The sequence below is a fragment of the Pristiophorus japonicus genome, chromosome 8, assembly GCF_044704955.1.
Source record: "Pristiophorus japonicus isolate sPriJap1 chromosome 8, sPriJap1.hap1, whole genome shotgun sequence".
NCBI classification, from domain to species: Eukaryota; Metazoa; Chordata; class Chondrichthyes; family Pristiophoridae; genus Pristiophorus; species Pristiophorus japonicus.
In genome coordinates, this window is record NC_091984.1 from 111,567,146 (window position 1) to 111,580,934 (window position 13,789).

The 13,789-nt window shown below is 41.4% G+C and overlaps 1 protein-coding gene across 6 annotated transcripts in view; it reads left to right on the top strand.

Moving 5' to 3' along the window:
• dennd1b (DENN/MADD domain containing 1B) overlaps nt 1-13,789 on the top strand; it is a 303,998-nt gene that overhangs the window by 147,601 nt on the left and 142,608 nt on the right. For all 6 annotated transcript variants that reach the window (XM_070887322.1, XM_070887317.1, XM_070887318.1 and 3 more), the window contains 2 exons: nt 2,804-2,873; nt 5,992-6,072. In XM_070887322.1, the coding sequence (XP_070743423.1) occupies nt 2,804-2,873; nt 5,992-6,072 (151 nt within the window). The remainder of the gene's footprint in view (nt 1-2,803; nt 2,874-5,991; nt 6,073-13,789) is intronic.

Sequence of the window (13,789 nt, forward strand, 5' to 3'; positions counted from 1 at the left end):
ACTTCACATCTGTTGTATTGGAAAGCCATTGATGCCTATTTTTGGCTGTGATCAGAGTAAGACAGACTGTGACACAGGCTGGCAGAGGGATTTATTGAAACAGGAAGGCTGCAAATACAGTCAGGCTTGTTGAAGAGAAAGCAGAGAGGTGAAGAGGCTAGAAATGCCAAAGGATAGTCAGAAGCCATCTTGTTTAACTCAAGTAAGGAGTTCAGTGATGTGGGGTAGCATTGCATGTTGTTTATTTTGTATTACATCGCCTGCATGCGAAGAACAAATAACTAAAATGCAGCAAACAAACGAAGTTCATTCCACCTTTGGAGAGACTATGGAAGCACGAGTGAAAGGCACTGATGTCCATCCCAATTCATAAGAGGATGCTTTTGTTATGTCTCTAGGTTATGCTATTGTACAAGTAGATGTAAAGCAGTGTGAGCCAAATTCCATAAAAATCATTAAGAAGCTCAGACATTTTACAGGAGTCACTGGTTGCCACTAAGCCTGACAGGGCATCTGGTATATCTGAAAGGTGGTGAGTTTTAACGGAGGAGAGGTGGGGTGGGGAGGGGGATCAGAAGGGAATTCCAGAACATTGGGCCTGGTGGTCAATGGTGAGGAGTATTCTTAAGAACTTGGAGTCAGCAGAACAAGTAGTTTGGGAGGAGGATTTTCCCCCCAGGTTTTATGCAGCTTGCATCAGCCTCAGACAGTTGAGACCAGGATGTCAATAAGGTTATCCACAATGAGTATGTATGGATGGCTGGGGTTTTGTTTAGGGGTGAGCAGCCATTCTGGGGGATATATGTAGAGGGGTTTTATTGATTCACTAGCAGGGTCCAAGGGAACAATGTTGGGTACGCTGGAAGAAGGTTGGTGAGGTTAGCCTCCAGTCGGCATGCTGGCTGGGAAAGTCAGTGAAAGAGCAGGATGAAGCAGTTGGGGGTTGTTGCTCTTGTAGAGGCAGTGACAAGTGCCTCAATGGGCCCTTTGATGAATGCCATGAGATTATTCAAGGGGAATTTTCAGCCTAAGACATTGGCAGGAGAGCAGGAGTGGGGTGTTGCATTAGTGATTGGGGCAAAGTACCTGAGTGTGGGGGTGGGGGGAGGTGGGTGGAAATGAAAGATGGTATGACTGAATGAGGAAGAGAAGGAGAGAAGTGGCTAAGAGAACAAACGCGGTCTGGAGCAGTGAATTGAAAAAAGGAATTCTGGTTGCAGACATGGCAGAGATTGACCTGTCACAGTTTAAAACAAGGAAGGGAAAGAAACAGTCCAAGGTTCAGGTCCGAGGCCTTGTCATGAGGTGAAGTACGAAGTATGGAGTCACCTTGGAATGTCCACAAAACCATGCCCAGGTTCAGTCAGTCAACAACAATAACAACTTGTATTTATAATAGCAGCTTTAATGTAGTAAAATGTCCCAAGGCACTTCACAGGAGTGCTACCAAACTAATGTGACACTGGGCCACATTTCTAACCCTGAGATATTGGCGCTGAAGTTCAGTCAAAGGGTTATGTTTTAAGAAGCGTCTTAAAGGAGGAAAGAGAGGTAGAAAGGCAGAGAGGTTTAGAGAGAAAATTCCAGAACTTGGGGCCTTGGCAGCTGAAGGCACGGCCGCCAATGGTGGTGACTAAAATAGGGGATACTTGAGACCAGGGCTGGAGGAGATTAGAGATAGGGAGGGACGAGGCCATGGAGAGATTTGAAAATAGGGATGAACATTTTTAAATCGAAGCGTTGCTTAACCAGGAGCCAATGGAGGTCAGTGAGCACAGGGGTGATGGGTGAGCGGGATTTGGTGCGAGTTACGACATGGGCAGCCGAGTTTTGGATGGTCGCAAGTTTACCCGAAAGGCTGGCCAGGAGTGTGTTGGAATACTCAAGTCTCAAGGTAACAAAGGCATGGATGAGGGTTCAGCAGCAGATGAGCTGAGGCAGGTGCGGAGTTGGGCAATGGAGATGGGGTGGTTTCAGGAGAAGTCAGGGGCAAAATATTAATGGAGATCAATCATAACAGCTGGAACTTGATATAGCAATAGGAGTTTTATTGATAGACTTTGCTGAAAAAGTTTGAAAAGAGCAAAATACAGACTTGCAATTTGATACCATTGGAAACCACACAGACCAACTTATGGGAATGTATATTCACTTCATAAGTGTACAGAAGAAGTGATTCTGATAAGTTCATAAACAATTAGTTTTAGATGGGAAGTGAAAAGATTCAATTTCAGTCATTATATAAAATGTTTTAAATTTAGAATTCTAATTAGTGGGAAATACATTATAAAAATATTTTAAATAGTTTAACAAATAAAGTGCATTGATTTAATGTAAATAGTTGGTACATTATATTTGTATCCAGCAGCTCAGTTATTTTTAAACCTTTAATACTCGAGGGAATTTTGAGTCTTTTAAATATTGAACGAAACTAAAAATGACAATTCTAAACATTTAAACAGTGAAATAGTTTGAGTGTGGATAAAGGGTTTTTAAAACCATCAGCAGCAGCATCATCTCGACATCACAGACTGTGATAAAGGCTGGTAAGAGAGAGAGAAAAGTGCATGCTCTGAAATGGTCGGTGTGTATTAGCTGCTTTGGTGCAGACTTTTTGGATAAGAAGTGCCCTGACTTCTGTTTTTACGAAGTTCATTTTTGTGCATATGAGTTTTAAAATCCAATTCATCAGAAATACTGGTATTGGCATCATCCTCATCCATCATCCAAATGAGAAAAAGTGTAATTGTATTGTGCAATATTTGTGTCAGAGTGAATGTCTTGTTGTCTTTTTCTTTTTCAGTTATTTGCCTTGGTTTGAAGTTTACTACAAGCTACTGAATACATTGGCAGATCTTTTAGTTAAGGATCAGGTAAAATATTTACTTGGAATATGTTTCTTATTTTCGTGGTTGATATAAACTTGTTAAATTAAGCGCTAAACAAGCAATTATATTATTTCCAGTTAATAACTTGTAATTAATTTAATGTCATTTTACCAAGGAGCGAAGGTGTAAAATTTGTACCCACAAGTTCTAAGTGTAATTTCTAATCAGGTTAGCAGACCTTTAAACAAAATTATAATTGTAGCCGAGATCAATAAACAAATATTGCTCCTGAGATATCTGTGGACAAATTAAAATGCACATCTGACCTAATAAAGCTCCTATATGATTTCTTTCATCTAAGCAATGATGTATGATTCCAGTTATTAATCAGTATGATGTGGTTTATGGGAAATTACGGTTTTGGAAAATAAAAAGCTCCAGTTCACTGAACTACAGTAATTATGGGACATGAAATATTTTAAAGGAAATGTGTCATTTGTAGTGTTTCAATTCACATTCATAAATTCTGAACATTAAATTATCCTATAATATTTTAGTTACCGTTAAGGGTTCACTCAATGACCAACTTGAGAAAAAAATGTTGATTCCAGGAGCTCGTGTGTGTGCGCATATATATATGTATGTATGTGTGTATATGTATATACCAAGACACAAGCCTGTAAACGGTCTGAACATTTACTGTGCTATCACTGACTTATCCTGCAAAACTTTTAAAAGCTGTTGTCATAGAAGCAAATCCAGGGTCAGATATTGTAGTGGTTTGAAAGAATTAAGCAATCATATTGCAAGACTGTGAAAGCACTGAGTGAGGAGGACACAAAATCTGCAAAAGGACACAGACAGCTAAGTGAGTGGGCAAAAATTTGGCAGATGGAGTATAATGTTGGAAAGTGTGAGGTCATGCACTTTGGCAGAAGAAAATCAAAGAGCAAGTTATTATTTAAATGGAGAAAGATTGCAAAGTGCTCCAGGACAGCGGGACCTGGGGGTACTTGTGCATGAAACACAAAAGGATAGTATGCAGGTACAGCAAGTGATCAGGAAGGCCAATGGAATCTTGGCCTGTATTGCAAAGGGGATGGAGTATAAAAACAGGGAAGTCTTGCTACATTTGTACAAGATATTGGTGAGGCCACACCTGGAATACTGCATGCAGTTTTGGTTTTCATATTTACGAAAGGATATACGCGCTTTGCAGGCAGTTCAGAGAAGATTCACTAGGTTGATTCCAGACATGAGGGGGTTGACTTATGAGGAAAGGTTGAGTAGGTTGGGCCTCGACTCATTGAAATTCAGAAGAATGAGAGGTGATCTTGTCGAAACGTACAAGATTATGAGGGGGCTTGACAAGGTCGATGCAGAGAGGATGTTTCCACTGATGGGGGAGACTAGAACTAGAGGGCATAATCTTAGAATAAAGGGCCGCCCATTTAAAACTGAGAGGAGGAGAAATTTCTTCTCTCCGGGTTGTGGATCTGTGGAATTCGCTGCCTCAGAGAACTGTGGAAGCTGAGACATTGAATAAATTTAAGATAGAAATGGACAGTTTCTTAAACAATAAGGGGTTATGGAGAGCAGGTAGGGAAGTGGACCTGAGTCCATGATTGGATCAGCCATGATCGTATTAAATGGCGGAGCAGGCTTGAGGGGCCGTATGGCCTACTCCTGCTCCTATTTATTATGTTCTTATGTAAGATGTTAGTGGATCACATTGCTCGCTGGATTGCCTCCGATCTATGCTGTTTAGGTCTTGAAGACCATTGCTCCTAATAGGAAACTCCAGGTAACTGTTGCTATTAATGGGCTCAATTTTCCCCAGTATTTGCGCCGTTTTTTTTCTGGCCTAACTTAAAAATCCCCAGTTTCCTCAATCAATTTGCACCAGAGTAACTCAGTTAGTTACGAATTTTTTAAGTCCGTTTTTTTTTCAGCCAAAGGGGGCGTAACGAGCCACCTACACCACTTCTGGCCATTTAGGGAAGTTTGACCAGCTGAGAGTTACCCCAGTTCTATTTAGGCCAGCGCATGTGACCTGTCCTGAAAAACCTTCCCTAGAATTAAGGAAATCGGCACGGGTAAGGAAAGCGGTGCAGCAGATGCCCGGACACACACACAATTGAAAAACACATGGCAGCAACTTGCTTCCAACCCTGTCCGAAGGCTGTCCGGTCCCATTCTCGGTCTCCGGTTCACACACACAGTCCGGTCCCATTCGCGGTCCCCAGTCTGAGAGTGAGAGAAGGACAGCCTTTGGGCGGGGCTGGAGGGAAGTTGGTGCTATGTGTTTTTCAATTCTTTTAATGTGTTGGGAGGTAGCTGTATGCTTGACTTTGCAGACTCAGCTCGCATTGTGTCCATGGTTACCATGGCAGCCTGATCTTTTTGGCGCAGCTCAAGGCTCCGCCCTCAAAACTAAAGGTCCGGTTAGGCCACGCCAAAATGAAGAGATCCAACGGGGAAACTTGCAATACTTTTGTGACGTACTTGGGCCCCAAGAAATCGGCCATAACTCTTCAAGTATGCCAAAAAAATGCTTTGGGGAAAATTGAGCCCTATAAGTGGTTGAGGTTAATGGAAGAACAGTTGTAACTGCTTGTAAATTTCAGGCTCCAGTTCAGTGACTCGCTTTTTCTTCTGCATCCAACGCATTGTAATGTGTGGCATGCGATAGCACCATGCCAAAAGTGAGGCATCAATATAGATTAATATACAAGGGGCAGGTGCTCAGATTACAAAATACATTTTATGGATTAAAATGTGACTTTATTTCCTTGACGACTCTATTTTTAGTTTCAATTACTGACTATACAGGCTCTAAAACATATCAAGTTTTGAATATGCAAAATGTTCTCCTAAAAGAAACTAATGATTTTAAAAGTTTTCCTTTTCACTGCTTTTTGATTTTGGCTAATTAAACATTTACAGATTAAAATTTATACTTTTAGGAGGGCAACCTGTCAAAAATGTGGTGACTCAAATGACTCTAGCTTTAAATAGTTTCTATTTCGTTTTTTTCAATAATTTTTATTTATGTCCACTGTAGATGAATTCTGGGCCGAAATGGCGGCCTCCTGCCCTGTAAATTTCTATGTTTTTATAACATCTCCAGTTTGTGAAAGCATTGCTCCTATCTGTCTTGCAGGAAAATGACTTGAATGATGTTTTACAAACTTTGTACAAGCACGACGTACCAATGCCAAATACTCCTGTCAATCTCAGTCTGGTATGTTTTTGGGGGTTTTGTTTGCTTAACGGTGTAATCTGACATTGTGCATTCCAGCATGTTCTGACACTAATGCATATTATCTGGACGAGAAATAAAGTGTGCCAGTCAATAGTCCATTTTCTAAGTTACTGTGCAAAATCAAGAATAAGCCTTTCATTTGCTGCTTCAGTGTTTCATTTTGAATTTGGCAGTCTGCTATATAATAATTGCAATAATACTTGTTTTTATGTTATGGTAAAGTATTTCACACAAATTACTTTTGAAATGCAGTATATTTTATTGTGTTATGAGCAAGAAAGAATCTTGGGTAATGCAAGCAGTGGTACTTTGCAGAAAATTACATGAAATCCAACTGTTATTGCTAGGGAACTTTGAATTCCAGTTGTGTGTAAATCTACATTCAGAAATGCATGTGAAGTCAGATTCTAGTCAAAATTACCTGTTGATGGGTTTGTGAATACAATATTAGCTGAAAAGAAACAGAATATTGAACTTTGCACTTTCAACAAGAGAGTTAACCTAACTTTTTGAAGAGCAATTTGAGTGTATCACTTTGTTTTTAAGATACAGTCCTGAGTTGATGGTGATAGAAATTGCTTTCTAAAATAGTTGCTGTTTTTTGTCAGTGTCGTTATCTGTAGATTGTCCATTGCCCATAATGCTTCGAAGTAAAGCTATCTTCAAGTCAACTCATTGAATTAAAGCTAAGTTTATATCAAGTGTAATATTCAAAGCTCAAGTAAAAGCAAAAGGAAACTCAGCTAAAATACAACAGTTTAAAAAAGAAATGGCCCATTAAGTCTGGTAAGCTTTTTTAAAAGCATAGAAATTTATGTTGCAGAAGGAGGCCATTCGGCCCATCGTATCTGCAGTGACTTTTTGGTAGAGCAATTCAAAAATGTTCCCAGGTTGCCCAGCTCAAATCCTGCATGTATTCTCAAAAGTGTCCGCAGCTTGACCATATGCATTATCTTAATTCCAGTCGATCTTGATGTAGTTAAAACCACCCAATGTCATTGCCCCGCTGTCCTTGCGATTTAACTGTCTGCAGATCTCTAACTTGTATCCACTGCTTGGTAGCTTGTAATACCTACAATAATTGTACCATTTTCCTTCCTATTCTATCTGTATTACTTCTGTCTTGATGCAACCCTGAAAATGTGCTTGTGTTCTAGTGCTGTGATAGAATCCTTCACTAATGCTACCATCCTGTCCCTTTTTTTGGCTCCTTATCAGCCCTGAAAATGTTTCATAGTTATTGTTGTTTCCAACTTTCCACTTTTGATTTTGAATTTTTATGCATTCACATATATGGCACTTAATCCTGATTCAAATTTCTTTGGAATATTGACCATTGTTCTTTATCCTGGTTTCCTCATTTTTGATTGAAAACTCCATTTACCTTCTCCCTCACCATGTGTCTCAATGTATTCTATCAAGAAATGCTCTTAATTGTTTCTTGATCACATTTCTTGTATCCAGTTCAGTGGCCTTCCCTGATTTCATTTTCAGTGAAAGGTTTTGATGATTTCTGTTGTTTGAGCTTACTTTTAAACTCCCTGCTTGAGAGAGTTGCTTTCAGAGATGATACCGAACTGGATAGGAGAAAATAAAACTATTGATTTCAACTTGTCAGTCACGAGGAATTTGTTTTTCAAAATGGATAACGCTATTCTATTACTTTAAGTGGAGGAGTTTATAAGGGGTAATTGACCCATTATAGACCTTTCTCAATAAATTTATGTTTGTTTGCAATGTAATATTAGCATTTGCCAAACTTCTGTACTTGTTTTTTTCTTATTGTAGGTAAATATTAATGGTTTTCATTAGTAAAATGTACTCTGTGCTTAATATTGACCATTTTGGAGTGATGGCTTACGAAATGGCTGGCTGAACAGTTGTGCAGTGATTATGTTACTTAAGTAGTAATCCAGAGTACTGGACAAATCATGAGAATTTTAATTTTTTTTTAATAAAAATGAGTCCTGAAATTAAAAAGCTGGAATCAGTGGCAAGGGAGTGTCAGGTTATTTTTTTTTAAACTGATTCACTGATGTCCTTTAGGAGAGGAAATCTGGCATCCTTACCGAGACTCCAATCCCACACCAGTGTGGTTGACTCAATTGCCCTCTGAAATGATCTAGCATACCACTCAATTGAATCAAATTACGAAAAAGATTCAAGTAGAAAGCCCACCGCCACCTTTTCGCAGCAAGTAGGGATGAGCAATAAATGTTGGAGATTCCCATATCCCAAAACCAATTATTTTTAAATTTAGTGAGTAGAAAGAACACTGCAAGCAAGGGTCATTTACATTTTGAAAAGTACAGCTTGCAGCTTGTAGAGAACCAAGTCCACATAAGGGAACTTGACTCTTCTCCACAAGTATATGAACTGTTGGTTGAAAAAGCTCTGCCTGACTTCTGCTTTTACTTACTGTTTCCGAATTTTTAACTTTCAAATCTGGTGAGGTTCTTCACTTTTTGTACCTATGGAGGGGATACAGGAAAAAGCTTATTGTCGACATAAATAGAACATAAGAACATAAGAATTAGGAACAGGAGTAGGCCATCTAGCCCCTCGAGCCTGCTCCGCCATTTAAAAAGATCATGGCTGATCAGGCCGTGGACTCAGCTCCACTTACCCGCCCGCTCCCCGTAACCCTTAATTCCCTTATTGGTTAAAAATCTATCTGTGATTTGAATACATTCAATGAGCTAGTCTCAACTGTTTCCCTGGGCAGAGAATTCCACAGATTCACAACCTTCTGGGAGAAGAAATTCCTTCTCAACTCGGTTTTAAATTGGCTCCCCCGTATTTTGAGGCTGTGCCCCCTAGTTCTAGTCTCCCCGACCAGTGGAAACAACCTCTCTGCCCCTATCTTGTCTATCCCTTTCATTATTTTAAATGTTTCTATAAGATCCCCCCTCATCTTTCTGAACTCCAACGAGTAAAGACCCAGTCTACTCAATCTATCATCATAAGGTAACCCCCTCATCTCCGGAATCAGCCTAGTGAATCATCTCTGTACCCCCTCCAAGGCTAGTATATCCTTCCTTAAGTAAGGTGACCAAAACTGCACGCAGTGCTCCAGGTGCGGCCTCACCAATACCCTGTCCAATTGCAGCAAGACCTCCCTGCTTTTGTACTCCATCCCTCTCGCAATGAAGGCCAACATTCCATTTGCCTTCCTGATTACCTGCTGCACCTGCAAACTAATTTTTTGGGATTCACGCACAAGGACCCCAGGTCCCTCTGCACCGCAGCATGTTGTAATTTCTCCCCATTCAAATAATATTCCCTTTTACTGTTTTTTTTTTTCCCAAGGTGGATGACCTCACATTTTCTGACATTGTATTCCATCTGCCAAACCTTAGCCCATTCACTTAACCTATCTAAATCTCTTTGCAGCCTCTGTGTCCTCTACACAACCCGCTTTCCCACTAATCTTTGTGTCATCTGCAAATTTTGTTACACTACACTCTGTCCCCTCTTCCAGGTCATCTATGTATATGTAAACAGTTGAGGTTCCAGCACCGATCCCTGTGGCACACCACTAACCACCGATTTCCAACCCGAAAAGGACCCATTTATCCCGACTCTCTGCTTTCTGTTCGCCAGCCAATTCTCGATCCATGCTTATACATTTCCTCTGACTCTGCGTACCTTTATCTTCTGCAGTAACCTTTTGTGTGGCACCTTATCGAATGCCTTTTGGAAATCTAAATACACCACATCAATCGGTACACCTCTATCCACCATGCTTGTTATATCCTCAAAGAATTCCAGTAAATTGGTTAAACATGATTTCCCCTTCATGAATCCATGCTGCGTCTGCTTGATTGCACTATTCCTATCTAGATGTCCCGCTATTTCTTCCTTAATGATAGCTTCAAGCATTTTCTCCACTACAGATGTTAAACTAACCGGCCTATAGTTACCTGCCTTTTGTCTGCCCCCTTTTTTAAACAGAGGCGTTACATTAGCTGCTTTCCTATCCACTAGTACCACCCCAGAGTCCAGAGAATTTTCATAAATTATAACGAATGCATCTGCTATAACTTCCGCCATCTCTTTTAATACCCTGGGATGCATTTCATCAGGACCAGGGGACTTGTCTACCTTGAGTCCCATTAGCCTGTCCAGCACTACCGCCCGAGTGATGGTGATTGTCTCAAGGTCCTCCCTTCCCACATTCCTGTGACCAGCAATTTTTGGCATGGTTTTTGTGTCTTCCACTGTGAAGACCGAAGCAAAATAATTGTTTAAGGTCTCAGCCATTTCTACATTTCCCATTATTAAATCCCCCTTCTCATCTTCTAAGGGACCAACATTTACTTTAGTCACTCTCTTCCATTTTATATATCGGTAAAAACTTTTACTATCTGTTTTTATGTTTTGCGCAAGTTTACTTTTGTAATCTATCTTTCCTTTCTTTATTGCTTTCTTATTCATTCTTTGCTGTCATTTAAAATTTTCCCAATCTTCTAGTTTCCCACTAACCTTGGCCAGCTTATACGCGTTGGTTTTTAATTTCTCATACTCCTTTATTTCCTTGGTTGTCCACGGCTGGTTATCCCTTCTCTTACCGCCCTTCTTTTTCACCGGAATATATTTTTGTTGAGCACTATGAAAGAGCTCCTTAAAAAGCCTCCACTGTTCCTCAGTTGTGCCACCATTTAGTCTGTGTTCCCAGTCTATGTTAGCTAACTCTGCCCTCATCCCACTGTAGTCCCCTTTGTTTAAGTATAGTACGCTCGTTTGAGACACTACTTCCTCACCCTCAATCTGTATTACAAATTCAACCATACTGTGATAACTCATTCCGAGAGGATCTTTTACTAGGAGATCGTTTATTATTCCTGTCTCATTACACAGGACCACATCTAAGATAGCTTTCTCCCTTATAGGTTCTGTAACATACTGTTCTAAGAAACAATCCCATATGCATTCTATGAATTCCTCCTCCAGGCTACCCCGCACGATTTGATTTGACCAATCGATACGTAGGTTAAAATTCTCCCATGATTACTGCCGTTCCTTTTTCACATGCCTGTATTATTCCCTTGATTATTGTCCATCCCACCGTAAAGTTATTATTTGGGGGCCTTTCAACTACGCCCACCAGTGACTTTTTCCCCTTACTATCTCTAATCTCCACCCACAATGATTCAGCATTTTGTTCATTAGAGCCAATATCATCTCGCTCAACTGCCCTGATATCATCCTTTATTAACAGAGCTACCCCACCTCCTTTCCCTTCTTGTCCTTCCGAATTGTCAGATACCCCTGTATGTTTAATTCCCAGTCTTGGCCACCCTGCAACCACGTTTCTGTAATGGCCACCAAATCATACCCATTTGTAATGATTTGTGCCGTCAACTCATTTACTTTATTTCGAATGCAGCTTGCGTTTAGGTAGTGTTTTAATACTAGTTTTTAAACCATGATTTTTAGTTTTGACCCCTCCTGCAGTCCCTTTATATTCATACACATTGTCCCTTCCTATCACCTTGTGGTTTACACTTATCCCAGTGCTACTCTGCTCTGTTGCCTCCTGCCTTTTGCATTCTTTCTTGGGTCCTGTTCATCTGCGCTCTCACCCACTCTAACTCGCTCAGAGCCCTCTCCTGGGTTCCGAATACTCCTCGCATTGAGGCACCGAGCTTTCAGGCTTGCCTTTTTATTACACTTCGACCCTTTAGAATTTTGCTGTACATTGGCCCTTTTTGTTTTTTGCCTTGGGTTTCTCTGCCCTCCACTTTTACTCATCTCCTTTCTGTCTTTTGCTTTTGTCTCCATTTTGTTTCCCTCTGTCTCCCTGCATTGGTTCCCATCCCCCTGCCACATTAGTTTAACTCCTCCCCAACAGCACTAGCAAACACTCCCCCTAGGACATTGGTTCCGGTCCTGCCCAGGTGCAGACCGTCCGGTTTGTACTGGTCCCACCTCCCCCAGAACCGTCTAGACAGTCAAATTTCTCATTTCTGACCTTGCTTTCTCGCACCATTTCCATTTTATTGACACTGCTATGGCAATGCTCCTCTGAATCTGCTTTCCTTCCTTCCAGGCTTTAAATATGTTGTGATATTATATCTCCTATTCTACTGTTAGAAATTGCCTCTTTACGGCTATTTCTAGTCACTTTAAATGATCAGGTTCGAGTGCAAACCAGTATGTGTTTAATCAGAGTTTAAGACGAAATATAACATATTAGCTATACAGTAAAAACATAATCATCATCATAAGCGGGCCCTCGAATGAGGATGACTTGCTTCCACACCAAAAGGGATGAGTTCACAGATGTTTCAATGAAGGACCCGATGTTCCAGTCCTGAACTCCAGGGGTGGAAGATGTTTGTGCATGGATTTTTTGAATGTGTGGTGTCCGTTGCACATCAGCCACCACACGGGCTTGACAGAGCTAGGCCTTTATCCAGTGCCAAGGTTAACCAGGATGACTGGACACCTGCTCTGCTGCATGGACCCAGTGCGCGCGCACATTGAAGTGTGGCTGGCCCATGCTGCCCCTGGGCCCACGGCTCTTCTGGGTCCCATACCCTCATTTGCCGCTCCTCCGCCGCAATCTCTCGCCGCTCCTCCGCCCCAAACCTTTGCCGCACCTCCACCATGATCCCTCACCGATCCTCTGCCACAATCTCTTGCCGCCACTCTTCGATAAAACATTCGTCGCAACTCCGCCATGATCTCTTGCCACATCTCAGCCATGATCGCTCACCGCTCTTCTGCCCCGATCATTTGCCACACTTCTGCCATGATCTCTCGCTGTTCTTCTGCCCCGACCTTCCCGCTCCTCTGCTGTACCTGGGTCCTGCCGATGTTACTGCCAATGCTCCAAACGGCGACCTGGCTTTTAATTACGTTGCCCAGTCGCCCACCTCGAAGTCGGCGCACACTTGGAACGGCTTGCGCTGGAAGTTAAAGTGATATGCTCTTCTTTACTCCCGCCCTGCGGTGATGTTCTCTCGCAGGTCGGGGTGACCCATACGACCGTAACAATAGTTGAAATCGATCCGATCGGACAGACAGTTGACACACGTGGGCAATTCTGTTCTTTCTATCATCTAGGGCTTCCTTCTTGCTCTCGCTCTCCTTCCATCTGTGTGCCTCCTTCTCTCTCTCTCTTCCGTCTGTGACTACAAGCTTCCAGGAGGTCACTTTTAACCTATTTTTAGGGGTGGGCCTGAACCTGAATATTGACAAGACCTTTTGACCAATAGAGGTTCCCCATAAAATTTATCCAACACTGTGTCATGTTCCTTGTCTCGATTCTTGTTTCAAGAACCCGCCTTAAAGATGTCTTACAATTTTGGTCATGATATGTCCTTACTATACAGTACAAATGCACACGAGGCCCATGCTTGAGAGAAATTCACTCTGTGACCAGCAACTTTTATTCCACCACTGAAGTGATGAAGGTGGGTGGAGCTTCCTCTTTATACTTGAAAGACCAGGTTAAGAGTGTCTCCCACAAGTTCACCACCTAGTGGTCAATGTTCTCACAATGTACAACTAGTCAGTTTATACATGGGTTACAATGCCAGTTAAATACATGACAGGTCACATGTCATTGTTTATACCTTATCGAAGTCGCTTTTCTGTAGAATTCCTTTGATATATATATCTCTATTTTCTTGGGTACAATGAATACAAAGCCTTATCCCTCTACACTTTGAACTATGAGGCCCAAACC